We start from the raw sequence: 27,567 nt of genomic DNA on the forward strand, positions 1-27,567 counted from the left end.
TCCACCTGCCACAGCTGCTGCTGCATCGGGACACAAACATTCCACCGCGGAACGTTTTGTTTTGCCTCTGTTGCTGCACGGACTAAAATTAAGACGCACAATACTGGGCATGGGGGATTGTACTCAAGGTTGCACAGGAAATATTTCCTTTCCCTGGTCGAGCGTGGAGAGAGCAGCGCAGTGGCAGGGTAGAGACACGTGTGATGGGGATTTCTGGGTGCAGGGTACAGTTATGGGGGGTGTTTGTCTCCCCAACTCAGTGCAGTGTGGTTCCTATATGTTACAGAATGGATTAGTGATGGTCTGCTGCTGTGAAACTGTAACTCTCAGCATGCCCTAGCGTCCTGCAGCTCTCCTGGCATGATGAGAGTTGTAGTTATTATTTTCACCCTGCAGCCAATCATCATTTTTGCTCTTTTGTTTTTTCTTCCTTTTTTATTTTTCTGCCTAATATCTGGGATTGTTTTTCTGCAGGACCAGTTGTTCTTTTCAATGGGTGCATTTTTGGGGTGCATAAAACGTTTTGGTCGTTTTTTGATTCCTTTTTTTTTTCTTTAAGGTAGATGGTGGATGTCTGAAAAATGATAATTCAGTTTTTTTTTCTTCTCTGTGGTGTTTTGCATTATGAGTTAATTTTATTTTTTGAAATCGGACTTTTGCAGATTTCTCCCTTTTTTTTAAATTATTTCTTTTTAATTTAGGAATATGGTTTATTTATTTATTTTTTTAATTATTATTGTTAATTTAATTTTTAGACCTACAGCTTTTTTAGTACTTTGAGCAATTATTATTATAATTATGATACAAATATTATTTTTTCTTTTATTTTTTATTTTTACTCTTGAATTAATTTTTTTTAAATTATTATTCGAATGTTTTTTTCCAGAATGGCAGATGACGGCAAGCGGAGCGACGGTGTAGTAAATGTGAATTCTGACAGAGGAGTCGCTGCTATTAAATCCCAGTAAGTGTTATATTTGTATAATTATACTGATGTCTGTAGATCTCCTGTATGGAAAGTGGTGCAGACAAGAACTGGAGTTGTTGTCCAAAGCAACTAATCGTAATTAGGAGGTTTGTCCACTACTGGACTCCAGGGTGCAGCATACAATAAAAAAAGCAAAAAAAAACTTTATACTTTGTCATCAAGGTGGAAACACCATTTTACCACTCTAATGGAAGTGAATGCTGCAGCCAATCAGCATACGCTGCAGCCAATCAGCATATGCTGCAGCCAATCAGCATATGCTGCAGCCAATCAGCATATGCTGCAGCCAATCAGCATATGCTGCAGCCAATCAGCATATGCTGCAGCCAATCAGCATATGCTGCAGCCAATCAGCATATGCTGCAGCCAATCAGCATATGCTGCAGCCAATCAGCATATGCTGCAGCCAATCAGCATATGCTGCAGCCAATCAGCATATGCTGCAGCCAATCAGCATATGCTGCAGCCAATCAGCATATGCTGCAGCCAATCAGCATATGCTGCAGCCAATCAGCATATGCTGCAGCCAATCAGCATATGCTGCAGCCAATCAGCATATGCTGCAGCCAATCAGCATATGCTGCAGCCAATCAGCATATGCTGCAGCCAATCAGCATATGCTGCAGCCAATCAGCATATGCTGCAGCCAATCAGCATATGCTGCAGCCAATCAGCATATGCTGCAGCCAATCAGCATATGCTGCAGCCAATCAGCATATGCTGCAGCCAATCAGCATATGCTGCAGCCAATCAGCATATGCTGCAGCCAATCAGCATATGCTGCAGCCAATCAGCATATGCTGCAGCCAATCAGCATATGCGGACTGGCTGCAGTGGTCACTTGACATTGTCTGGTGACCTGCAGAATGCGCTGTGCTAAGATCGAAGGATCACTGCCAGGCCAGGTCTTTTTTTATTATTATTTTATACTATTAATAAAGAGTTGTTAAGTAGTGGACAACCCCTTTAAGCTTTTTTGTTATCACAGCGGTTCTGAAAGTGGAAGTAGTGATCTAATTAAGTGCGGCCTATAATTCCAAGTGTGGATCGACTTGTACATAGCTGATCGTCACTCGTTAATGGGCCTTTTGATTGTAGCGGCACTGTGTGCACCACAGCCATGTAAACTGAAAAATGGATGTCTAATCGAGGCCTCAGGATTTGCACAGGAGCGTTGTGTCTTTAGTATTTCAGACATAATATTTGTGACATTAAGAATAATCTAGTCGTCTTGTGCTTTTATTGCTGCAGGTTTTTGACAACAAAGGACGCCTTCCACGCTCATATACACGCAGATGGGCCATTTGTTACTGAGGAGGAGGAGGTCAAGGATGTGAATAGCAATGCCGTGGACGAACCTCACGCAAAAAAAATTAAATTGGATGATGCTGTAGGAAATCGGGATGAGCAAAGAACGAAAGTCGAAGAGAACAAGCAAGACCAGAAGAGGGCGAGAGGGCAGAACAAGAGTCGTCCTTATGTCAAGTATCACCAGCTAGAGCAGCAGCGGCTGTGTCCATCTATCATACAGGTATGGAAGAGACGCTGAAAAATGGACACAAAAAGCAGCAAATGTCTAATGGAATAAACTTTCCATATGCAAATTGGAGACTTTCTAGGGTGAGGACAGGAGGTTTTTCAGAGTCCTGTGCAGAATATGGTGTACTTGAAATTGCGGGGGTTGTGGCAAGGTGACGCCAAGGCGGGAAGAGGGTTGTGGCAAGGCGACACCTGGGCGGGGACAGGGGTGCAGCAATTTGATGCATGGGCGAGGAGAGGCATGCGGCAACGTGACGCCAGAGAGAGAGGTGCGGGAACGTGACGCCGGAGAGAGGTGCGGCAAGGCAACGCCGTCGTTGAGGAGAGGTGGAGGCAAGGCGACAACGGGGAGGGGGGGCGGCAAGGTGACGCCGTCGACAGGGAGGGGGGGCGGCAAGGTGACGCCGTCGACAGGGAGGGGGGTTGGCAAGGTGATGCCGTCGACATGGAGGGGGGGGGGGCAGCAAGGCGACACCGTCGACAAGGAGAGGTGGTGGCAAGGCGACATTAGGGCCAGGAGAAGGAGCGACAATGTGACGCCGGGGCAACGAGTGGAGGCTGAAAGGCAATGTAGAATAATTTTGCTAATTCCCAATGTTTCATAAAGGTCAACAGATCCAGCATGTCAGAGAATATTTACTTTAGACGTCCAGCTAGGGACAAATACTTTCAACGAGACTGGTCCGACACTGCCACTTCCATGGCCGGCTCTTCTCAGCGCTGCTAGAGGTGATTGACATGTCTGTCATGATGGATAATACCTCTCAGTTGCCTGCATTGGTGCTGGCAAGAGCCGGCCAGGCTCTGATTTATGCTGCTTGTAGTTTGCATACCATTAATAATATGTTGGGTCCCTTTAAATTTTCTGTACACCTAATTAATCACTTTTCCTTTCACTAACAGGAATGCCCCAGGAAATGTTTCTTCGGTGACAAATGCAAATTTCTGCACAGCATTGAGAAATATATGTCCGGGAAGCTTGAAGATATCGGCCCCAAATGTTATCTGTACGAGACTTTCGGCAAATGCACCTACGGGGTCAGCTGCCGTTTCGCCAAATCTCACTTGGGTGACAGTTTCCAAAATCTAATAAACCCGGAGTTGGTGGAACAACAGGAAGGAAAAGAGCTGGTGACGAATAATCTGTGCAAAGAGCTGCAGATCCAGCTGCGTAAGAAGAGGTTTTTATTTGAGAAGTCTGAGGGATACCTGAAACTTTTAAACCAATCCCAAAAAAACAAGAATGAAGAAAAGAAGACTGTGCTCAAGGCCGAGTCCCAGGTGGGCACACCGGAGGATGCCACGTCTAAAGGAGGTGACCATGATGTGTGTGCAGACCCTGCAGCGGGAGCAGTGGGTCAAACTGAGCCGATCGCCCAGGAGGCCTCCATGGAGGCCAGGCGGGTGTCTATGGGAGCAGTGACAGATGAAGATATCATAAAACTCAGGCCGTGCGAGAAAAAAACGGTGAGAATCCCAAAAATGGTCTAGCTTATATAAATGCACTTGTGGTGGGATGTAGGGTATTTAGAGGGTCTGTCTGCACTTCACACATTGGCTCTGTGTGATACCCGAAGCTTTCTACTACTCACATGATTGAGAAAGAGCTGGTGATACTATCCACCAGTATTATGTGTCGCTTCCGGTGTAAAACAGCCCCTTCATCATCTGATCAGAGGGTCTGTCAGTGAGTCGGACCCCCACTAGTTTGATATTAATTACCTATTTTAATGGCCCATTTAGAAAAGCCAATAGTGTTCATAGGATTGTCGGTCGCTTGGAGCACAAGCAAAAACGCTGTTTGTGATGATTTTTATGCCTCGTTGTCGGCAGCACGTCGCCCCTTGTAAGCGGGGTCATGTGCTACTGATAACAGGACAAAACATGACCCCAATACTGTTTTGTCAGCCTGTAAAGGAGTTGTATAATTAAATGAATCCTTTGGATTGATGGTAACTTTTCGATCGATGGGGTAAAAGTTCCCCTTTGTGGGACCCGCACCAATCAGCAGCCCCATAGGGAATAAATGGAGCAGAAGCTGAACGTGTGCACTGCCGCTCATCCCTCTCATACTCCCATCGATCTCTAGGTTATCGCCTATCCTGTGGATAACTGATAACTTTGTGTCACCGGACAACCTTTTTCAAATGCCAAAAATCCCTAAACCAAAGAACATGAATAGCTGATTTATTTATTTTTTTTCTGTACAGATTGATTTCCGAGGCAAATTGTACCTTGCTCCACTAACGACGGTAAGTGTTGTGTTTCCATTATTCACTCTGTTCTTGGACACATTAGATCACTTTGACACTTATGTCACTTTCAAAACAAAACCCAAATCCACCAAAGTGTAGGAGTAGATTTTACAAAATCTCGTCTCCATCCTGCAGCTAACACAGGCGGCCCATATCTTACTTCTCATAGCTGAGGGTTTGCACCAGTGGCTTCCAGTGTAGGCAATCCTTCGTGAGCTGCGTGTCCCAACAGCACCAGCCTATGTCCAGCGCTGATCTTGCCGGTCTGGAGTCCCGGACTGTCCAGACCTCATACAGTTATTAAAACTTTATGGGTTTTCATTTTCTGTAAACGCTGGACTTTGTGTAGAAAGCTGAATTTTTGGCAGTTTCCCAGATCACATATATCATTTTCTTCTTTTTTTTTTTTTTTGCTACAAGTGTGGGAATCTTCCATTTCGAAGAATATGCAAGCGGTACGGAGCGGACATCACGTGTGGAGAGATGGCCATATGCACCAACCTCCTTCAAGGCCAGCCGTCAGAATGGGCGCTGATGAAAAGGCATCATACTGAGGATCTGTTCGGCGTTCAGGTTTGTGGTTGCCGCACCTTGCGTAGGCGAGTCTCCTGTCTAGCTGATGTTTCGCTGGCTCAGGAGCTACGCTCGCTACATTGATTACAGGGGCCGACTGTTATACCTGCCTCTAAAACCAGTAATCGGAGCTAGCGCTGATCGCTGTGGCTCAATCATTTCGATGCCACTATTAAAGATGAGCGAATTGAATTGCAGCAGGCAAGAGAGTACCCCATGGACATCAATCAGGCGAGCCTCCGACTACTTGCCTACATTCCCATGTCTCTTCTGATTAGTAAACCCGGCGTGACGTCATGTGAGACGCAACACAGGGTGCTGTCAATCAATTCTCTCATCTCTAGCAGCTATCAATCTCTGAAGCCGCCTTTAAATGGTTGCAATCTGGGGCTTTGATGAGTCCAAACGATCATACCGCCATCTTTATACTCCCATGAAGCTCAGTCTGTGATCATTAATTTTCTTTGTCCTTAAGGGAGCTAAAAATTACGTTGGAATACTTGTTAAACAATTACGTTTTTACATAAATTTAAATGACACCCCCTCCCTTTCTTTTCCCAATTTGAAAATAAAGAGAATAAAAATAAATAAGTAAACTTTCAGAGGGTCCGTACAGAGCAACTTTTAGGCTGGTTTCACATTTGCGTTTTGATCTGCAGCGTTTTAGCGCTAAACGCATTCGTTTTTTTTCCTATACTTAACATTAAAAAACGCATGCGTTTTTTAGCGTGCGTTTTGAAGCGTTTTCGGCAACGCATGCGTTTTTTGACACGTGCGTTCATTTGCAGAAATGCAACATGTAGTAATTTCTAGCGACGTTTTTTTGCCGCAAAAAAACGCATGCGTTTATTCGCGGCAAAAAAATGCATTGCTGTCTATGTAAACGCATGCGTTTTTAAGCACATGCGTTTGCTTGCGTTAAAAACGCATGCGTTTTTACCGTAAAAAAAAAGAAAACACAAGAAAAAAACAAGAAAACCCTAACCCTAAACACAAGAAAAAACAAGAAAACCCTAACCCTAACCCTAGGGTTACTAGGGATCCTAACCCTAAGGTTAGGATCCCTAGTAACCCTAGGGATCCTAACCCTAACCCTAGGGATCCTAACCCTAACCCTTAGGGTTAGGATCCTAACCCTTAGGGTTAGGGTTAGGATCCCTAGGTTTAGGGTTAGGGTTACAGTTAGGGTTAGGATCCCTAGGGTTAGGATCCCAAGGGTTATGGTTAGGGTTAGGGGTAGTGTTAGGGTTAGGGGTAGGGTTAGGGTTTGGATCCCTTTATCACCTTGATGGTGGGGGGTGGCTTATCAGTGACCTGGTGACCAGGACATTCTAATAAAAAGCTACCCCTAACCCTAGGGATCCTAACCCTAACCCTAGCTAATTCTATTAATAGTGTGTCTTCTAGTTGATTTTGATGATTGGCAGCTGTCACACACTTCTCAGCATGCGTTTCAAAATCGCAAACGCGGGAAAAAACACATGTAAACGCGGGAAAATGCCGCGTTTTGCCGCGTTGTTTTTTTTTGGCGTCTAAAAAACGCAGTGTTTGCATGCCTTTACATGCGTTTTTTCACCACATGCGTTTTTTTAAAAAACGCTGCAGATCAAAACGCAAGTGTGAAACCAGCCTTACAGACGCTCTGAATGTTTTTTTTTTTTTTGTTTGTTTCTTTTAAACTCTTTTCTAATTGGTAAAAGAAAGGGAGGGGCGTAATTTAAACTTATGTAAAAACGTAATTGTTTAACAAGTATTATAACATTTTTTTATTATATTGGTCGTAGCGAATATATCATCAGAAAATTGATTTTTATTTCGAATTTGCAATTTTCCCACCAGCCACTGGGGCGTTTTTAAAAGTTTAACTTCATGTAGTTTCAGGAAACAGAACACTTAGATTAGCCACAATGATCAAACTCCGACCGTATCTTTTGTATTGAATCATCTAATGAGCGTGTGCCATGGTCATTGTGAAGGGAGGAGGAGGTGAGCTGTGACATCACCTATTGTGAATGGTGGATCCTGTGTTATATATATACGTCACTCAAGAATCTGATTTGAAGGATAGGTCATTTATTTTAATCATGAAATGGGGCTAAAAGTATAAAGCTGAAACCCTGCTATGTATATAACACAAGCGATCAGACGATCGCAGCTTCAAGTCCCCTAAGGGGACGATTAAATAAAGAAAAAAATAAAAACACAAACGTTCAAGTCACCCCTTTTTTTTGCCCCATTAAAAATAATTTAAAAAAATCACATACATTGCTGCACTCAGAAAGGACCGATCTATCAGGTTGGTAAATGGTGTAACGAGAAAAAAAGTCTCCAGAATTGCAATTTTTATTTTTGGTCACCGCAACATTCCAATAAAAGGCGATCAAAACATTGTATCTACTCCATAATGGCATAAATAAAAACATCAGCTCAGGGCGCAAAAAATAATCCATCACCTAGCCCCAGATCCTGAAAAAAATGAGAACATTACAGGACTCGGAAATTGGCAACAAAAGCAAATTTTTTTTTATTTTTTTTTACCAATTTCAGATTTTTTGTTTACTACTTAAAAAAACAAAAAAAACCTATACATATTTGGTATCTGTGTACTTGTAACTGACCTGGGGAATCATATTGCCGGGTCAGTTTTAGCATATAGTGAACAAGATTAATAAAAAAAAAATCCGAAAAAACATTGTGGAAGGGCATCATATTTTTTTTTTTTTTTTTTTTTTTTCAATTTCACTGTTCTTAGAATTTTTTTTTCCCCTTTTACAGTACACTATGTGCCAGAATGAATGATGATCAAAAGTACAGCTCGTTCCCGCAAAAAAAAAAAAAAAGAAGAAAAGCCCTCAGGCTGGGCAAGGGAAAAATAAATTAAAATAAAAAAGTTATGCCTCTTGAAAGAAGGGGAGGAAAAAAAAGTGACAAACGGATTATTGCCCAGGGGTGAAGGGGTTAATCATTGATTTACGAGTTTCGTTCTTTTCTTCAGCTAGAGGGCGCCTTCCCGGACACACTGATCAAATGTGCAGAGCTGCTGAACAGAACCATCGAGGTCGACTTTGTGGATATTAACGTCGGGTGTCCGATCGACTTGTTCTATAAAAAGGTGAGGCTCTGATTTGTGTCCACGGATCCTCTGTAGGAACTGAGCAACCGGAGTTGCAAAACTTCTAAACGTTGGGATGCGGACCCCCCCGATCACCAAAACTTCTGATTCCCTCAGAGGTTCTGTAACAGGTTTCATCCTCTAGGTGTAAGGCTCTGCTCACATCGCGCTTTAGGCTACTACCAGCCTTCATTAATCTTCCCATCAAAAACCCTAAGGGAAAGCAAAAAAAAAAGGAGCCTGTACGATATATTTCCTGACAGCAAGCAGAGATCTTGGAAATAAAAACCATACACAAAAAAACAATCCCAGAAGTTTTTTTTTGTTTTCCATCGGTTTTAATTTTTTTCTGCATGAAAACCGCAGAATGTTGTTTCAAGAAATTCCGCATATATTATGTACAATTTTTTTTTTTTTATGCATCCAATTGAATGTGTAAAAATAAAAACCGCAGCAAAAAAATGCTTAAAGAATGGACGCTCTGCTATTAACAGGAAAAAAAAAAACCATTAAAAAAATGCATCATGTGAATGAGATTTTTATAAATCTCATTCATTTTGCTGCTACTATAAAACGGTGCACTAAAAAAAAAACCAGGAAAAAAAAAAAGTCTGCGTGTGAACAAGCCCTTACACTTCATCTTGGATTTTGTGGATGTTTTTAGGTTGTAATTGTTTTTTTCTTAATAGAAATACTTGAAATGATTTTTTGTTTCTGATGAAATTAAAATGGAAAATATTTCTACCTTTTTTTATTACAAGGGTGGAGGATGTGGATTAATGACGAGAATGAACAAATTTGAACAAATCGTAAGAGGAATGAACTCGGTGAGTGTGTGGAATTCTAAGTACAGTGTGTATAGGGACGCACTCTAGAAATTTTTTTTTATTATTTCTTATCGCTCCAGTTGATCTAAAATGAAGCAACTTTGTAAATGATTTTATTAAAAAATACCTAGAATTTTTTTTTTACTGTTCTGTGGCTACAGCTCCTAAGCATAACTATGTATCTCCATGGTAACAGACTACAAAGAAATTCTGTGTAGTCAGATCCTGCAGCCAAATTCCCTTGCACTTGCCCCTCTACTTTCTGATATATACTGTATTACTAAGGCTATGTCTCCACGTTCAGGATGGCCGGCGGCGAAGCCGCTCGGCACTAAGCCCCGCCCCCTTAATGGGACGCGATCATGCCGGATGTGTTAACTCTTCACATCCGGGATGATCGCTCTGTCCCATAGGGCCCTGTGATATGCCTTGCGGGGACGCTGCGTCCCCGCAAGGTGTACGGACATGCTGCGATCTGAAAAGACGCGCAGCATGTCCGGAGTCGCAGGGCCGCCGCGTGCGGGTTTCCACGCATAGTGGAGACGGGATTTCATAAAATCCCCTCCACTATGCTGGAACATCTGGACGCTGCTTTTTTGACGCTGCAGCTCTGCGCAGCGTCAAAAAAGCAGCGTTTCCTGACCGTGGAAACATACCCTCAAAGTCTGTGAACCCCTTACCCTGCCCAGTCATCCTGGTCATCATATCAGCAGCTTTACCTGACGATGAGATGATTATTGTAGTGTGACTGACCAATCCAGCTAATGGGCTGTTAAAGGGGTGGTGCGGAGTGAATAGGTTAGCGAGTGTCCTCAGATCACCTGCTACTGCTGGAAGAACATCACAGCTCCATACGCCATCTAGTGGCTGTTTTAAGGTACTGCAGTTCAGATCACATTCACTTCATTAGGAGCTGAGGGCTATGAATAGAGATGGCCAGTAGTCAATAAATTGTTTTGTTTCTCAAGTGCTATGATATAAGGGCGTAGATAATCTTACCATGATATATTAAAATGTATTAATTTTTTTTTTTTACATATTTGCAGGTTCTGGATGTTCCCCTCACTGTGAAGATCAGAACCGGGGTGCAAGAAAAAGTCAACCTGGCCCATAAACTTATTCCGGAGCTGCGGGATTGGGGGGTGTCGCTGGTCACTGTGAGTCCTCTTTATCATCCCGGCATCAGACGTATAAGGGGTCTTATAGAGATAGTATATGAATTTACAGGGGCTGTCCATGAATTAAAAAGAAAACAAAACCTGGCTTCTTACTTTCAAAAACAGCGCCACACTTGTCCTCAGGTTGCGTGCAGTATTGCAGCACAGCTCCATTGAAATGAAAAGGGTTAAACTGCAATACCGCACACGACCTGTAGACAGATGTGGTGCTGGTTTTGGCAATGGGCAGCTATGTTTTTTCTGTTCTTTTTAATCTCTCACACTCCGTCCTCATCACGGGCTGTTGAGGGCACTGGATGCCTTCCTTACGTGTAGGAACTCGCCCTGTTTAAATCTTAACGCCCTGCTCTTATCCATCCATTAACTTTTCCAAGTTCCTATAGTGTATGAACCTGAAAATTTCTGGTGTAATAAATACTAGCGTTCCCAAGAAAATGACATTATTAATAGTATAATTTATGACAAGATCAAAATTTAATCTTTTGATTTGATCATAAATTAGTTCAGAGAAGGGATCGGGTGTTACAGATCCGGGAACCATCAGATGAGCTCGCTGACCGATTCACTGGTAACTCATTTTTGCAGTCTATGTAAACTGATAAGAGGATGTAGAAGCCATAAAGTTTTAACTGTTTTTTTTTACTAAAACTCTGTCTGAAAAAAATACTTTAGGCCAGATTCACACTTCTGTTTTTTGTGATCTGTACAAGGACCGGCCGGGGGTCTCAAGACCAGGAGGTCCATGGCCGTTCCCTGTGTAGTCCATAAAACGCAGATGTGTGAATCCGGTTGTGCAGGAACAAATACTCACATTTTAGGCAGGCGTCCATAATCTTTAAACAGGCAGTTACCTTATCATGATGAGCCCATTTTGGTGTGGGCTTGTGATGAGGAGCGGGCCAAAGGCCTTTATACACCCCAGGACCCATTGATCTCCATTGTTTAACCCCTTGAATGCTGCTGATGCTCCGGGTCTATTGAAAGATACAAAGAGCTATGTGACCCTATTGTTAAAATGGAAAGATTTCCTTATAAACAAAAATTCGGGAAATATGTAATTCCAGGTTGTGAGAACAGATTTTTTTTCCTTTTTTTGTTTTTTTAATAATTATTTTCTGTTATTTCATTTCAGCTGCACGGTAGATCCAGGGAACAGAGATACACAAAACTGGCCGACTGGGAATATATTAAGCGATGCGCTGAAATCGCCGACCCGCTGCCCTTTTTTGGTGAGTGATTCTAGTTGATTGCTCTGTAGCGGTGATCTCCGACCTAGGGCCTGTCAGCATTTACAAAAGTACATCTGCAGGAAGCTGGAGAAATGTGAATGATAACCTCCAATTAGCAGAATTGCAGGAAGAACAGAGGAACCAGAGACGCTGCACAAGTTTCAGTTACTCCCCTGGTGCCGGTGTATATTGGGGGCCGAATTCAGGACGAGTATTGTACCGGTCCTTGATTACTCTGAACCACTTTTATTACATAATTGTTTTGATATTTAATGTTCCGATATTTAATCTGGATCCGTAAATTGTGTACATCGAGAGTTTTGTGGAGCCAGCCGTCAGTAAGTCGGATTATTTGTACAATTAATTGTGGTATAAATCATTTTCTTGCAGGGAATGGCGATATCTTCTCGTTTGAGGATGCAAATTTAGCATTGGAGACTGGTGTTTCTGGGATCATGATGGCCAGGTCAGTATTCTGGGGTGATCAGAGATGTCACTATGAATAAAGACCAGTATATAGGGGGTTCTTATATGGAAGACATTGGTAAAATTTCAAGTAAATCCGGGAGCTAAGTGTCATGAAGTCCCATAGTAGAAACCTCTGCAGCTTGGCCTATAAGTGTTATTCCTGTCTACGTAAATAATCACCGAGCCACAAGAGAAGAATGATAATTTACAGTCCAAAAATTATCTCTGAGCCATAAGAGAAGAATAATTTTTAGACCGCTAATCCCCAGGACAGGGAACTTGTATCCCCCCCCGGCTGCAAGACAGAGGCCTTGTGGGGTCAAATGAAGCAGCTTCAGTCAAAGTCTATGTCACGGAGAAAGATGGCCGTGCACCACGGCTATTTCATATTTTCAGTGCCATAGCCTTTGAGAGGGGTCGAATCACGACCACACAACTCCTCCTGGCCTAATTTCTGCAGCCACCCTGTTCTTGTGATCCCTTGGACATATGCGGATTTAACAGTTTCCACCTGATATCTTGCGTCTTCTGGAATAATTGCTTTTCTTGATGACTTTCTCATGTTCCATTTCTTGATTGCAGGGGGGCTCTGGTAAAGCCTTGGCTGTTCACGGAGATAAAAGAGCAGCGGCACTGGGACATCTCCTCATCAGAACGACTTGACATCCTCCGAGACTTTACTAACTTTGGGTTCGAGCACTGGGGCTCAGACACGCAGGGGGTGGAGAGGACCAGGAGGTTCCTGCTCGAGTGGCTGTCCTTCCTCTGCAGGTAATGTGCTTGGTATTTTAGAAAAGTTTGGTGTTGGGCGTTATGGTGGCAGACCCAAGTTCTTGGAAGTGGAACTTTCCTGAATCCACACATTGTCAATCCTCTTTCACAGATACATTCCGGTTGGTTTATTGGAACGCATACCTCAGAAGCTGAACGAGAGACCCCCATACTATATGGGAAGAGACTACATGGAGACGTTAATGGCGAGTCAGAATGTAAACGACTGGATAAAGATCAGGTACATGTGTTTAAATGGAAAAAATAAAGGCAGATTCAAGCACAGCCGCATCAGTAGAAGTCTGATCTGTCAAAATAGGAAATGCTTTAACCCGTAAAGTAATGAAAAACAATGATGCAACGGAAGTGCCATTTTCAAAAGCAATCAAGATGTTGACGGAAAAAAATTTTTGTTTGCGTCACCATTTTCCAGGTTCACAATTCTTTTCATCTTCTTCGCACCATGGCCATTTTTTGGTTTTCATTTTTTCCTCCCCTCTTTCCCAGAACCATACCTTTTTTATATTTTTCCATCAATATGGCCATTTGACACTGTTGAGTTTACTGTGGAGTTGTCCGCCATCGATCGCTTTCTCAGTGCCGTTTATTTATTTTTTTCTTTTGCAGTGAAATGTTTCTGGGTCCCGTTCCTCCTAATTTCACGTTCCTGCCGAAGCACAAAGCCAATTCCTATAAGTGAGAGGTGTTATCGGAAGCGGCATGGAACAGATTATTTTATTGCTTTCTTTTAATAAATCCTTCAGAATGTGTTACTGGAGCGTGTTCTTCACTTTGGTTATTGGGAGTCTACATCATACAAACACTGGAAACTGCTATTTCTCATTTTACCGGTAATCAGGAACAGACCCCTGTCATGGGCTTTAAAGGGGTATTTCCATCGGCAAGATCTTATCCCAATGTGTAGCAGGTATAATAATAATATTAACCCCTTTACCCCCAAGGGTGGTTTGCACGTTAATTACCGGGCCAATTTTTACAATTGTGACCACTGTCCCTTTATGAAGTTATAACTCTGGAACGCTTCAACGGATCTTGGCGATTCTGACACTGTTTTCTCGTGAGATATTGTACTTTATGATAGTGGTAAAATTTATTTGATAAAAAAAAAACCGAACATTTTGAAAATGTTGCAATTTTCCAACTTTTAATTTTTATGCCCTTAACCCCTTCCCGACATGTGACGGTATAGTACGTCACATGTCGGGACCCCCGCTTTGATGTGGGCTCCGGCGGTGAGCGCACATCAAAGTCGCGACATGTCAGCTGTTTTTTACAGCTGACATGTGCGCGCAATAGCGGCGGGTGAAATCGCGATCACCCGCCGCTATTAACTAGTTAAATGCCGCTGTCAAACGCAGACAGCGGCATTTAACTACCGCATCCAGCCATGCGGCCGGATATGAGCGCATCGCCGACCCCCGTCACATGATCGGGGGTCGGCGATGCTCCTCCATTGTAACCATAGAGGTCCTTGAGACCTCTATGGTTACTGATTGCCGGTGGCTGTGAGCGCCCCCCTGTGGTCGGCGCTCACAGCACACCTGCAAATCTGCTGTGTAGCAGCGATCTTATGATCACTGCTGCATAGCAGAGCCAATCAGGCTGTGCCTGCTTCTAGCCTCCCATGGAGGCTATAGAAGCATGGCAAAAGTTAAAAAAAAAAGTTTTTAAAAATGTGAAAAAAATAAAAAAAATATAAAAGTTTAAATCACCCCCCTTTCGCCCCAATCAAAATAAATCAATAAAAAAAACCCCCAACCTACACATATTTGGTATCGCCGCGTTCAGAATCGCCCAATCTATCAATAAAAAAAAAGCATTAACCTGATCGCTAAATGGCGTAATGAGAAAAAAAATTTGAAACGCCAGATTTACGTTTTTTTGGTCGCCACGACATTGCATTAAAATGCAATAACGGGCGATCAAAAGAACGTATCTACACCAAAATGCTATCATTAAAAACGCCAGCTCGGCACGCAAAAAATAAGCCCTCACCTGACCCCAGATCACGAAAAATGGAGACGCTACGAGTATCGGAAAATGGCGCAATTTTGTTTTGTTTTGTTTTTTGCAAAGTTTGGAATTTTTTTTCACCACTTAGGTGAAAAATAACCTAGTCATGTTAGGTGTCTATGAACTCGTAGTGACCTGGAGAATCATAATGGCAGGTCAGTTTTAGCATTTAGTGAACCTAGCAAAATAGGCAAGCAAAAAACAAGTGTGGGATTGCACTTTTTTTGCAATTTCACTGCACTTGGAATTTTTTTCCCGTTTTCTAGTACACGACATGCTAAAACCAATGATGTCGTTCAAAAGTACAACTCGTCCCGCAAAAAATAAGCCCTCACATGGCCAAATTGACAGAAAAATAAAAAAGTTATGGCTCTGGGAAGGAGGGTAGCGAAAAACGAAAACGGAAAAAGCTCCGGGGGTGAAGGGGTTAAATCACAGAGATATGTCACATAAAATACTTAATAAGTAACATTTCCCACATGTCTACTTTACATCAGCACAATTTTGGAACCAACATTTTTTTTTTGTTAGGGAGTTATAAGGGTTAAAAGTTGACCAGCAATTTCTCATTTTTACAACACCATTTTTTTTTTTAGGGACCACATCTCATTTGAAGTCACTTTGAGGGGTCTATATGATAGAAAATACCCAAGTGTGACACCATTCTAAAAACTGCACCCCTCAAGGTGTGCAAAACCACATTCAAGAAGTTTATTAACCCCTCAGGTGTTTCACAGGAATTTTTGGAATGTTTAAAAAAAACCTGAACATTTACGGTAACTTTTTTTTCACAAAAAATTTACTTCAGCTCCAATTTGTTTTATTTTACCAAGGGTAACAGGAGAAATTGGACCCAAAAAGTTGTTGTGCAATTTGTCCTGAGTACGACGATACCCCATATGTGGGGGTAAACCACTGTTTGGGCGCATGGCAGAGCTCGGAAGGGAAGGAGCGCCTTTTGACTTTGCAATGCAAAATTGACTGGAATTGAGATAGGACGCCATGTCGCGTTTGGAGAGCCCCTGATGTGCCTAAACATTGAAACCCCCCACAAGTGACACCGTCTTGGAAAGAAGACCCCCTAAGGAACTTATCTAGATGTTTGGTGAGCACTTTGACCCACCGAGTGCTTGACAGAAGTTTATAATGCAGAGCCGTAAAAATAAAAAATCATATTTTTTTTCACAAAAATGATATTTCGCCCCTAATTTTTTATTTTCCCAAGGGTAACAGAAGAAATTGGACCCCAAAAGTTGTTGTGCAATTTGTCCTGAGTACGCCAATGCCCAATATATGGAGGTAAACCACTGTTTGGGCGTATGGCAGAGCTCGGAAGGGAAGGAGCGCTGTTTGACTTTTCAAAGCAAAATTGACTGGAATTGAGATGGGACGCCATGTCGCGTTTGCAGAGCCCCTGATGTGCCTACACATTGAAACCCCCCATAAGTGACACCATGTTGGAAACTAGACCCCCCAAGGAACATATCTAGATGTGTTGTGAGAACTTTGAACCTCCAAGTGTTTCACTACAGTTTATAACGCAGAGCCGTGAAAATAAAAAAAAAAAATTTCCACAAAAAGTATTTTTGGCCCCCAGTTTTGTATTTTCCCAAGGGTAACAGGAAAAAATGGACCCCAAAAGTTGTTGTCCAATTTGTCCTGAGTACGCTGATACCCCGTATATGGGGGGGAACCACTGTTTGGGCGCTTGGCAGAGCTCGGAAGGGAAGGAGCACTGTTTGGAATGCAGACTTAGATGGATTGGTCTGCAGGCGTCACATTGCGTTTGCAGAGCCCCTGATGTACCTAAACAGTAGAACCCCCCACAAGTGACCCCATATTGGAAACTAGACCTCCCAAGGAACTTATCTAGATGTGTTGTGAGAACTTTGAACCCCCAAGTGTTTCACTACAGTTTATAATGCAGAGCCGTGAAAATAAAAAATATTTTTTCTCCTTCGCCTCATTGGGGGACACAGACCATGGGTGTTATGCTGCTGCCACCAGGAGGACACTAAGTGATACAAAGAAAGTGATCTCCTCCTCCGCAGTATACACCCTCCTGCTGGCTCTCAGCTAACCAGTTCTTGCTTAGTGTCTGTAGGAGGCACTTGGGTCTGTTTTCAGACCCCAACATTTTTTATTTTTATTTTCTGTAAATTTTTATTTTTTAATTAACGGAGTGAAGGGGGCGACGGATTCCTTTCTAGGGTCCGCTCTCCCCCGAACCATCAACAGGCAAGCACGGCGAGTATACCTCCCCGTACCTTTCCTGCGACGACTGGGGCACGCCTAATCTATGCTAGGGCGACGGTTCCTATACGGTCCCGATCTCCCCCCTGTAAGATGGCGAGCACATAGAGTATACCTCTTATGTGCATCCGGGCTCCTCCGCAATTAAGCCCTCACCTGTTGGCTTCATGTAGTCCCCACAGTAGCCGTAAGCCCCCTGCGGCAGGCACAGCCATAAGTCCCCTGCGGCAGGCAGATATGAAGATGGACAGAGGCTCTCCATCCCCCGGCCAAGGGACGATCGATTGAGCTTATTCCCTCGCAATAGAGGCTGCATCTCTGCTCGGTGGTGGTGAGTAGTTTCCTTCCTCACGCTGCCTGCGTGGAAGGTGCGGTCCTGGTCCCTGGGGAGAGGTGCCGCTGGCCAGTACGCCAGCAGCAATCATTCGGCGCTACGTCGCGGCCCGCCAACGCGCTCCATTGGCAGGCTCCATAAATTTAGTCCCCGGCTTTCTCAGCCAGACTAGGCCGCAATTGAAATCCCCGCCAACCGCCGAGCCCCGCCCAGCTCACTTCAGGGGCGACGGTTCCTTCACGGTCCCGATCTCCCCACACCAGCAGCAGGCGACCACATGGAGTGTCACCTCCATGTATCCTCTCCTGAAGCCAGGCCTAATGCCGGACAACAGGCCCTGTCCACCCGGACTGAACTCCGTGGATGTACAGAGGCCCCTCTCTATGGCGTCCGAGCAGCCCCCACTGTCCCACCACTGTGAAAGTGGATGGCACAAGGAGGCGGACGGTTCCTCTCCACCTCCCTAACAAAAGGGATGATGGATTGAGGTTTAGCCCTCTATCCCTGCACCGTCCACGCTGCAATACCCGACATCCGCGGCGGCTCCATGCCGGGAAGCGCACCGATGGTGAGTGGATCCTGCCAGCGATGGGCTTCTGCAGCGGGATATTCACAGGCAGTCTCAGGCTTCCCTGTGGCCCACCTCCCTGAGGTAACGCTCCAGCCGGCTACAAAATTTAGCCTCCGGCTTCGGCCGATGTGTAGGCCGCACCCCGGAAGCGCACTGTGGCGCCCTAAGGCGGCTCTGCCTGTTTTCCTGGCGCTTTTTGCCTAGCACGGAAGCGCTCAATTTTCTCGGCCACTGCAACGCCCCTCACTTCTACGCTGGCGCCGGCTGCAGAAATTTAGGCCCTGGCTTGGGCCTATTTGTGAAGTCTCGAGGCTCCGCCCATGTCGTGCATGTGGCTCCGCCCCCCGAATTGGCGCTTCTCGCTCTGCAAGATTTTACCTAAAGGTGCATGACCAGTATTCCCTGGTCTTAAAGGCACGTGACCAGTGTTCCTGGTCTTAAAGGCACGTGACCAGTATTCCTGGTCTTAAAGTCACATGACCAGTATTCCCTGGTCTTAAAGGAACACGACCAGTATCCCCTGGTCTTAAAGGAACACGACCAGTATTCCCTGGTCTTAAAGGCACATGACCAATCCGAAGCTGGTCATAAGTGAGCCCTCCGCCGCTGATCCCAGGTTATCCCAGTGTAACTAGTTCCCTCAGTGGACTTCGTCACTGCCGCAACCGATGGTTTTTCTGACCAAGAAATTGAATCCCTCCGTGATCCTCCGTGGCTCGGAGTGCTCGCAGGACCGATATAGATGGTCCCTCTCCTACATGGGATCCGTCGGCTAGCAGGGGCCGCGAGTATTCTGGAAACGTACAGGCATCTACAAAACGGAAGTTTTCATTTCATGATCTCTCTCCAATGATTTGCTGACAACAAGACTCTGAACTCGGATCGGATATTGCCTTGGACCTGGACTTGCCAGAGTTTCAGTAAAGGATGACTCGCCTATTTATATCATCATCCAATCTCTGTACATTGACGAGGACTCCGGTCCTGCTCTAGACTACAGTGTCCCTCATAAGGAGACTAACCTCCCTCGTAGAGCATTTGCCATCCAGTCCGGATATGCGATTCACTGGACAGAATCCTCTACGTGGGACGCCATGCCTGGTCTGATTTTTAAGGGTGACGGGCTCTTTAAAGGGCACCGATCTCCCCACACCATCAACAGACGGGCACACGGAGTGTCGCCTCCAGGTATCCTCTTCTGCATCCAGGCCTAACGCCAGACAACCTATCCTGTCCACCTGGAGACCTGAACTCTGTGGATGTAGAGGCACCCTTTTCGGGCGTTTGAGCACCCCCCTCTGCATCACTACTATTTAACAGAAGATGCAAGAAGGCGGATGATCCCTCTCCACTTCCCTGTTAAGAGGATGGTGGATCGAGGGTTCCTAATTTTTAACTCTGCAATGACCTGCTGGAAGCAGCCGCGCATTCTGCCACTTGGCAGATTAACCGGGTACAATCTCCTGTGGTTTACCTACCAGTATCCCTGCCCGATGTGTCATCAATTAAAAATTCCACAATCTGTCAAATAGCAAATCTGGTTTGTTCCGTTTTGCGGCTTCGGGTCCAGCCCTCTACCCTCCCTAGCCGCCGCTTGGATTGCTAGAGCAACGGTCTCCTGGCTGGAGACCTTAACTACTTTGATTCACACCAGTAACCCTTTCCTGAAGACAGTACAGCTGGTCAATCAAATCTTTTGAGCGGGAGACTAACAAAGGATCTTACGTTCCTACAGCCCCGACCAGCAGTGAAAGGGTTGTCCAGGACAGTCTAGATCTAAGGGTTCTTGGTTCCAAAAAGGGGAATGAGAAGTAGGACCGATCCTGGACCTCAAACTTCTAACAACCTTTCACAAGGTTCTTCTTCTTCGAATGGAGTTCCTCTGCTCAGCCATTACTTCAACAGAAAAAGGTGCAGTTTCGGGCATCCATCGACATTCGGGATGCTTACCCTCTTCAAAAATTCCTTCGCTTTTCCATTCGTGAACAGCATTTAATTCACGACCTTGTCCTTCGGCCTTGCTACCGCACCCAGAGTGTTCGCAAGGGTCATGGCGGCTGTCATGTTCCTCTTGCACCCTAGAGGTGTGGTCGTCCTGTCCTGTTTGGCCGACTGCCTATCTGCCCTTCCAGGACTACGCTAAGTCGTCTATATCACCTGCGATACCCTCTCATCTGGGCTGGTGGCTAGACTTAGACAACTTCTCATTTCCAGCCCATCAGATATCCTTTTTGAGGATGATCCGGTACTCTTCCAGAAGGGTGGTAATTCTCCCTCCAGACAAGGTCATGGTCCTTCAACAGGGAGCTCGCGCACTTGATCACTCATCCCCTCATTTCATTCGATTTGCTGGGAGGGTTCTGAGGAAAAATGGAGATGACAATGGAAGCAGTTTCCTTCACTCCGCTCGTTTTCAGCAAGTCAAGCAGACTTTCAGACGATAGTCTCTGAGCTCCTTCTTCATCCAGGGCCTTTCTCCCAGTTCAATGGTTACTAGTATCTTCCAATGCCAGTCCTCTTCTCCCGATCATTGCTCTGGAGATCCGAAAGGTAGTCCTACAGTAGGTCCACTGCCTTATGGCGGGTCAACCCATCTGAATTCAATTGGACAATGCCACGGCTGTGCCATACGTCAATTATCTAGCAGGCACCATGGCCGAGGTACCTCACATTCTCAGATGGGCCGAGATCTATCACTCAGTGATCTTGGCAGTACATATCCCAGGAGTATAACTCTGGGCGGTGAACATATTCAGCTGTCAGGGTTTCGCCTCAAGTGAGTGGGAACTTCACCCGGAAGTCTTCCATTAGACCTGCCTTCACTGGAGCTCTCCAATTGTAGTTCGGATGGCGTCCAGACTGATTGCCTGTGTACTCGAGTTTGTCGTTCGGCCTCGAGATCCAAGAGCCATCGCACTGCATGCTCTGGTTCTTCCGTGGTACCAGTTTCCACAACTCCCCTTCCACTACTTCCGAAAGCTTTCAGAAGCAGAAAGGGCCCCAGTGATCATCGGAAATCCACACTGACCACGTCAGTTTGCTTGCGGAGCTGGTAGCTTTCTGCCTTTCTGCAACAAAACTGCAAGTAGGGACCTTCTCGCATGAAGTTTTCACATGTAGTTCTTCCCTATCGCATACCGTTAGATCATTGGGATCTATTCTATTAGGGAAGGTCGCCCCTTTTTTCTCGGCGATATCCTCATCCTGACGAGTCTTCGGTGCTAACGGGTCCTTTCAGACTTTTTTCCCTTATTTCCTTCAAGGCAAGGTTGTCCTCAGGCCATCCCCGTCCCTTGTTACCAAGGTGGTATTGTATTACCACTGTTATGAGGGCATAGTTCTTCCCTCATCTCTTTCGGCACCAGTCCACAAAATGGAATGCGTTCCCCATATTCTGGACGAAACGAGTGCTCTGAGTAGGTACGTCTCGAGGACGGCATCCTTCCGAAGGTTGGACACTGTATCTTGGGCTTCCTGATGATAAGGCTAGTTTCACACTAGTGTCATGCACTGCACGTCGCTATGCGTCGTTTTGTTGAAAAAACGCATCCTACAAAAGTGCTTGCGTTTTTTCTACAGACTTGCATTAGCGACGCAGTGCGACGCATTGCCACAAGTCGCAACCGTCGTGCGACGGTTGCGTCGTGTTGCGTCGGACCGTCGCCACCAAAAAACGTTGCATGTAACGTTTTTTGGTGCGTCATGCCTGTCTTTTCCGACTGCGCATGCGCGGCCGGAACTCCGCCCCTGCCTCCCCGCACCTCACAATGGGGCAACGGATGCGTTGAAAAACAGCATCCGCTGCCCCCGTTGTGCGGCGCTTACACAGTATGTGTCGGTGCGCCGCAACGTCGCATTGCGACGTGCAGTGCACGACGCTAATGTGAAAGTAGCCTTAGAGGGAGGCTTCCTGATGTTTACAGGAAGGGTTTAGCCGTCTTCATCGGCCATTTAGCCTGGTGTATTCCTTTCACCATCCAGGAGTCCTTCCGTGTTAGATGTCAGCCTATCTCCGTCTATCGTGGGTTCTAGGCACCAGGCGTCGATAAGACACGCCTGCAAGCTTGTGGATTCGTCCAGTCCACATGCATTCTTGAAGCATTATAATTCCTAGACTTCCACAGATGTGAGTCTTGGCAGGCGGACTCTGCAGGCCACGGTGGCGCACTTGTAAGTAGCGGTTACACAGGGCCTGATCTGATGTTGTCCCCACCCAGGGACTGCTTTGGTACGTCCCACGGTCTGTGTCCCCCAAAGAGGCGAAGGAGAAAGAGGGATTTTTGTGTACTCACTGTAAAATCCTTTTCTCCGAGCCAATCATTGGGTGACACAGCTCCCACCCTGGTATTGGCTTATGCTTGTTTTTATAATCTGATATGCTATACTCTCATATATAATATGACATGCTGTAAGCTAATATGTTGTTACTAATCTCCTACTGCGTTTTGCACCGAACTGGTTAGCTGAGAGCCAGCAGGAGGGTGTATACTGCAGGGGAGGAGCTAACTTTCTTTGTATCACTTAGTGTCCTCCTAGTGGCAAGCAGCATAACACCCACGGTCTGTGTCCCCCAATGATTGGCTTGGAGAAAAGGATTTTATGGTGAGTACACAAAAATCCCTCTTTTACCCACAAAAATTATTTTTTAGCCCCCGGTTTTGTATTTTCCCAAGGGTAACAGGAGAAATTGGACCCCAAAAGTTGTTGTCCAATTTGTCCGGAGTACGCTGATACCCATATGTTGGAGTAAACCCCTGTTTTGGCGGACGGGAGAGCTCGGAAGGGAAGGAGCACTGTTTTACTTTTTCAACGCAGAATTGGCTGGAATTGAGTTCGGACGCCATGTGGTATTTGGAGAGCCCTGATGTGCCTAAACAGTGGAAACCCCCAATTCTAACTGAAACCTTAACCAAACACACCTCTAACCCTAATCCCAACCCTAACCCTAACCACACCCCTATCCCGAACATGCCCCCAACCCTAACCACACACCTAACTCCAACACACCCCTAACCCTAATCCCAACCCTAATTACAACCGTAAATGTAATCCAAACCCTAACTTTAGCTCCAACCCTAACCCTAATGGGAAAATGGAAATACATTTTTTTTATTTTATTATTTTTCCCTAACTAAGGGGGTGATGAAGGGGGGTTTGATTTACTTTTATAGCGGGTTTTTTAGCGGATTTTTATGATTGGCAGCCGTCACACACTAAAAGACGCTTTTTATTGCAAAAAATAGTTTTTGTGTCTCCACATTTTGAGAGCTATAATTTTTCCATATTTCGGTCCACAGAGTCATGTGAGATCTTGTTTTTTGCTGGACGAGTTGACGTTTTTATTGGTAACATTTTCGGGCACGTGACATTTTTTGATCGCTTTTTATTCCGATTTTTGTGAGGCAGAGTGATCAAAAACCAGCTATTCATGAATTTCTTTTGGGGGGGCGTTTATACCGTTCCACGTTTGGTAAAATGGATAAAGAAGTTTTATTCTTCGGGTCAGTACGATTACAGCGATACCTCATTTATATCATTTTTATGTTTTGGCGCTTTTATACGATAAAAACTATTTTATATAAAATAATTATTTTTGCATCGCTTTATTCTGAGGACTATAACTTTTATTTTTTCGTTGATTACGTATGGCGGGTCGTTTTTTGCGGGACAAGATGACGTTTTCAGCGGTATCATGGTTTTTTATATCCGTCTTTGATCACGCGTTATTCCACTTTTTGTTTGGCGGTATGATGATAAAGCGTTTTTTCCTCTTTTTTTTACGGTGTTCACTGAAGGGGGTTAACTAGTGGCACAATTTTATGTGTCGGGTCGTTACGGACACGGCGATATATGTGTACTTTTATTGTTTTTATTTATTTAAAGAAATGTATTTACTGGAATAATTTTTTTTTTTTCCTTTAGGTTTTTTTTTTTACACATGTAAATATTTTTTTTTTTATACTTTATAACATTGCCCCAGGAGCGGACATCACTATATAGTGACAGATCGCTGATCTGACACTTTGCAATGCACTCTGTAAGGCTAGGTTCCCATTGCGTTAATGGGAGAGCGCTAATGGACAGCGTTGCACGGCGGAATTAACGCCGTGCACCGCGTCCGTTAGCGCTCCCATTGCCGGCAATGTTAAAGCGCATTGCTAGCGCGTGTCATTTTCGGCACGCGCTAGCGATGTGCCGGTCTTTTGTAGCGCGCCTCGGACGCTGCTTGCAGCGTTCGCGGCGCGCCAGAGGTCCGTTCCCCGCTCTCGCAGATCGGGGATCTGCGAGAGCGGGGACGTTAACGCGGCCCCGAAAGACATTGCGTTAGCGCAATCCGCTAGCGCTCGCGCTAAACGGATTGCACTAACGCAATCTGAACCTAGCCTAAGATCCGCGATTTGACGTGCACAGCTCCTCCAGGCTTCCCGGCACTTGCTTTGAGCAGGCGCTGTGAAGCCACCTCCCTGCAGGACCTGGAAGCAACCCCGCGGCCATTTTGGATCCGGGGCCTGCTGCAGGGAGGACGACGGAGGAGACCCTCGGAGCAACGCGATCACATCGCGTTGCTCCGAGGGTCTCAGGGAAGCACGCAGGGAGTCCCCTTCCTGCGCGATGCTTCCCTATGCCACCGGAACGCTGCGATCATGTTTGATCAGTGTTCATGTGCCAGGGGCGGTCCATGACCGCTCCTAGCACATAGTGCCAGATGTCAGCTGCGATAGCTGACACCCGGCCGCACTCGCCTATGACATACTATCCCGTCCCTGGGAATTAAAGGGCCACTGTCACCCCCCTCCAGCCGTTATAAACTAAAAGAGCCACCTTGTGCAGCAGTAATGCTGCAGTCTAACAAGGTGGCTCTTTTAGTTTTTGATTCATTTATTACCTCAAAAAAGCGTTTTAAAAATTGGCCACACATACCAAATATTATACCTGGAGGCGGTCCGAATCGTCCTGTATGAATCTCCCAACTGCCGTCACTCATCTCTTCAGGGCCGATGGTACCCGCTCCCTGAGCGCTGTTATCTTCTGAAATCCGGCGCCTGCGCTGTGCGTGCCTGCCTGGGGCAGGCGCAGTCTTCATTGTCAGTCACAGCTCAGACGCAGGGTGCCTGACTGCGCCTGTGCGGCCGCCCTGTTGCTGAATCCCCGCCCCGCACTGTGTTATTCCTGGGCATGCGCACTGCGCTTGTCAGACGCTCCCCCAGGTCCCCCGCCTTCCAGCGTTGTTCTTTGTGGCTGTTCCAAACGTCGGCAATGAAACCTGTATATTCGGGCAACGCTGGAAGGCGGGGGACCGGGGGAGCGTCTGACAAGCGCAGTGCATAATGAATAACACAGTGCGGGGCGGGGATTCAGCATCAGGCGCAGTCAGGCACCCTGCGTCTGAGCTGTGACTGACAATGAAGACTGCGCAGGCCCCAGGCAGGCACGCACAGCGCAGGCGCTGGAATTAAGAAGCAACAGCGCGAAGGGGGCGGCGACCATCGCCCCTGAAGAGAAGAGTGACGGCAGTTGGGAGATTCATAGAGGACGATTCGGACCGCCTCCTGACACAATATCTGGTATTTGTGGCCAATTTTTAAAACGCTTTATTGAGGTAATAAATGAATCAAAAACTAAAAGAGCCACCTTGTTAGACTGCAGCATTACTGCTGCACAAGGTGGCTCTTTTAGTTTATAACGGCTGGAGGGGGTGACAGTGGCCCTTTAAGTCCAGGTCACCTCGACAGGATAGTACGTCTTATGGGATTAAGGGGTTAAATACCTCCAATTAGAAATGTAGTATAGTTCTTCTGATTCGCTATGTCACTTAGCCCTTGTGCAGGGCATTGCAGTAGCTTAGCCTTACATGGTTATGAGCACTCATATAGTGACAGTTGCTAGTGGTCGTAACCTTGGATACCTAACCTAGTGCCATGCCCTAAGTGACATAGCTTATCAGGAGAACTATACTACATTTCTAATTGGAGCTATTTGCTATTATTATATCTAGTACATATTGGGATAGGGGATGGGAATACCCCTTTATGTTAACAGCTCGATCTGCTCCTACCTGGGTCAGTGCTGCAGGATCAGAGGATGGGCGATCATTTACCTTTTTATTTCTCTATTATTAAACGTCACACGGGTATCACCTGGTAACTACCGACCTTTGAAGAAAATGCCTTCCAACCTTTTACAATCAAGAAAGACCTCGGATTGCCGTAGAATTGGCTGCTGGGAATTCTCTTTTTCCCAGGGAAGCCTTCTATAGCCAGAAATTTTTTGTAGGGTCTCACATATGGTTTCTCCTATCATTCAGATGAACAGCTCGAGTGAGCCAGAAGAGGAGGCCTTACAAAGTGTTCTGTGTTTTTTTTTTTGTTTTATTTTTTTGGTCGTGCATGGCTCCTTCTACCTAACGAAACCGGGTATATTGATCTGGGGTTGGTGGGCTCCTGCATGATTGACAGTTTGGACTAGTGATTTGATTGCTATGCTGGCCCAAACTGTGGACCCTCCAGAGACTGCATTGCAGGAGGACAGGTCAATCCACCCAGCGTTTACAAGCTCTACAAAAAAATGGGGTTTGGAAGCGCTGTGCTCCTTGCCTAAGAGACTGGCTGCTATAAAATTTGGAAATCCCACCTGCTCTAGGAAGCAGAGTTGTTTTAATGATAGAAATTAGAACGTTGCGTTGTTTTATGAGAACTCTGCAATTTGACTCATTTGAAGAACCTGTTAGCATATGCATGCTTCCTGAACCCCAGGCTCATGGTTGTTGCAGCTTGCACTCTGAAAGGCTGCGTGCTAAGATTCCGGCCAGGTCCTAGAAGGTTCCTTGCAGGTCTCTCTTTACACACACATAGGGAGTGAACTTTGGGACCCACACTCCCAAGATCCAGGAGGGCCACACAAGATTTAAAGTGATCAGAAGTCTCTCTCGATAGATGTGTAATGCTGTATGTAATAGGACTTTTACAGAGAATTTGGACAGGATTTATTTCCCTCCCTTACTTTTGCATGGAGTGGAATCACGGTATAAGGTGCCGGTTTTCTCCTTATCCAGTTTTTGGGCCTCAGTGCTCACGTTCTCAAACCTTACCCAGTTCACTCCATGGCATCCTCCTCTGATGATACATTAGGTTAGAGAAGATTGCCGAGCTGCTGAGCACCAGGAAAGTTGCATGGCAAGAGTTTTTCCAAAAACCTCACCCTTTTGAACTTCCGTAGATTGTCCCACAGGCCGTAGTTTTTTTTTTTGTTTTTTTTTACCAAGACTGCGTAGAGGAACGCAGACCACTACGACTGCTTTATAAATGAAGATAATTGTTGGTCATCTGTTCACTGAGTTAGTGATGAGTGACCGTGCTGGGATAAGGCGTTATCTGAGCATGCTTGGGTGCCGAGTGACTTTAGCGCTCGAAAAATGTCCTTGCCGCCGCATGTGTC

The 27,567-nt window shown here is 45.4% G+C and overlaps 1 protein-coding gene across 2 annotated transcripts; it reads left to right on the forward strand.

Annotated features, from left to right (window-relative positions):
* Positions 1 to 16: 16 nt before the first annotated feature.
* On the forward strand, positions 17 to 13,718 carry DUS3L (dihydrouridine synthase 3 like). Of its 2 annotated transcripts, none has more exons than XM_077268225.1 (14): positions 17 to 188; positions 887 to 964; positions 2,240 to 2,519; positions 3,431 to 3,994; positions 4,738 to 4,779; positions 5,203 to 5,355; positions 8,351 to 8,467; positions 9,229 to 9,294; positions 10,341 to 10,451; positions 11,605 to 11,701; positions 12,092 to 12,167; positions 12,752 to 12,940; positions 13,053 to 13,181; positions 13,568 to 13,718. In XM_077268225.1, the coding sequence occupies exons 2-14, from the start codon at positions 888 to 890 to the stop codon at positions 13,638 to 13,640; spliced, it is 1,974 nt and encodes a 657-aa protein (XP_077124340.1). In that variant the 5' UTR covers positions 17 to 188; position 887; the 3' UTR covers positions 13,641 to 13,718. The 2 variants fall into 2 exon arrangements, with proteins under 2 accessions (XP_077124340.1, XP_077124341.1); XM_077268226.1 differs by lacking the exon at positions 17 to 188 and adding an exon at positions 203 to 224.
* Positions 13,719 to 27,567: the final 13,849 nt, after the last annotated feature.

Source organism: Ranitomeya variabilis, chromosome 6 (assembly GCF_051348905.1).
Source record: "Ranitomeya variabilis isolate aRanVar5 chromosome 6, aRanVar5.hap1, whole genome shotgun sequence".
NCBI lineage: Eukaryota > Metazoa > Chordata > Amphibia > Anura > Dendrobatidae > Ranitomeya > Ranitomeya variabilis.

Coding starts and splice junctions, on each gene's coding strand:
- DUS3L (XM_077268225.1), top strand. CDS start 888: ATGGCAGATGACGGCAAGCGGAGCGACGGTGTAGTAAATGTGAATTCT. Junction 5,356..8,350: donor AGGATCTGTTCGGCGTTCAG/GTTTGTGGTTGC, acceptor TCTTTTCTTCAG/CTAGAGGGCGCCTTCCCGGA. Junction 13,182..13,567: donor AACGACTGGATAAAGATCAG/GTACATGTGTTT, acceptor TTTCTTTTGCAG/TGAAATGTTTCTGGGTCCCG.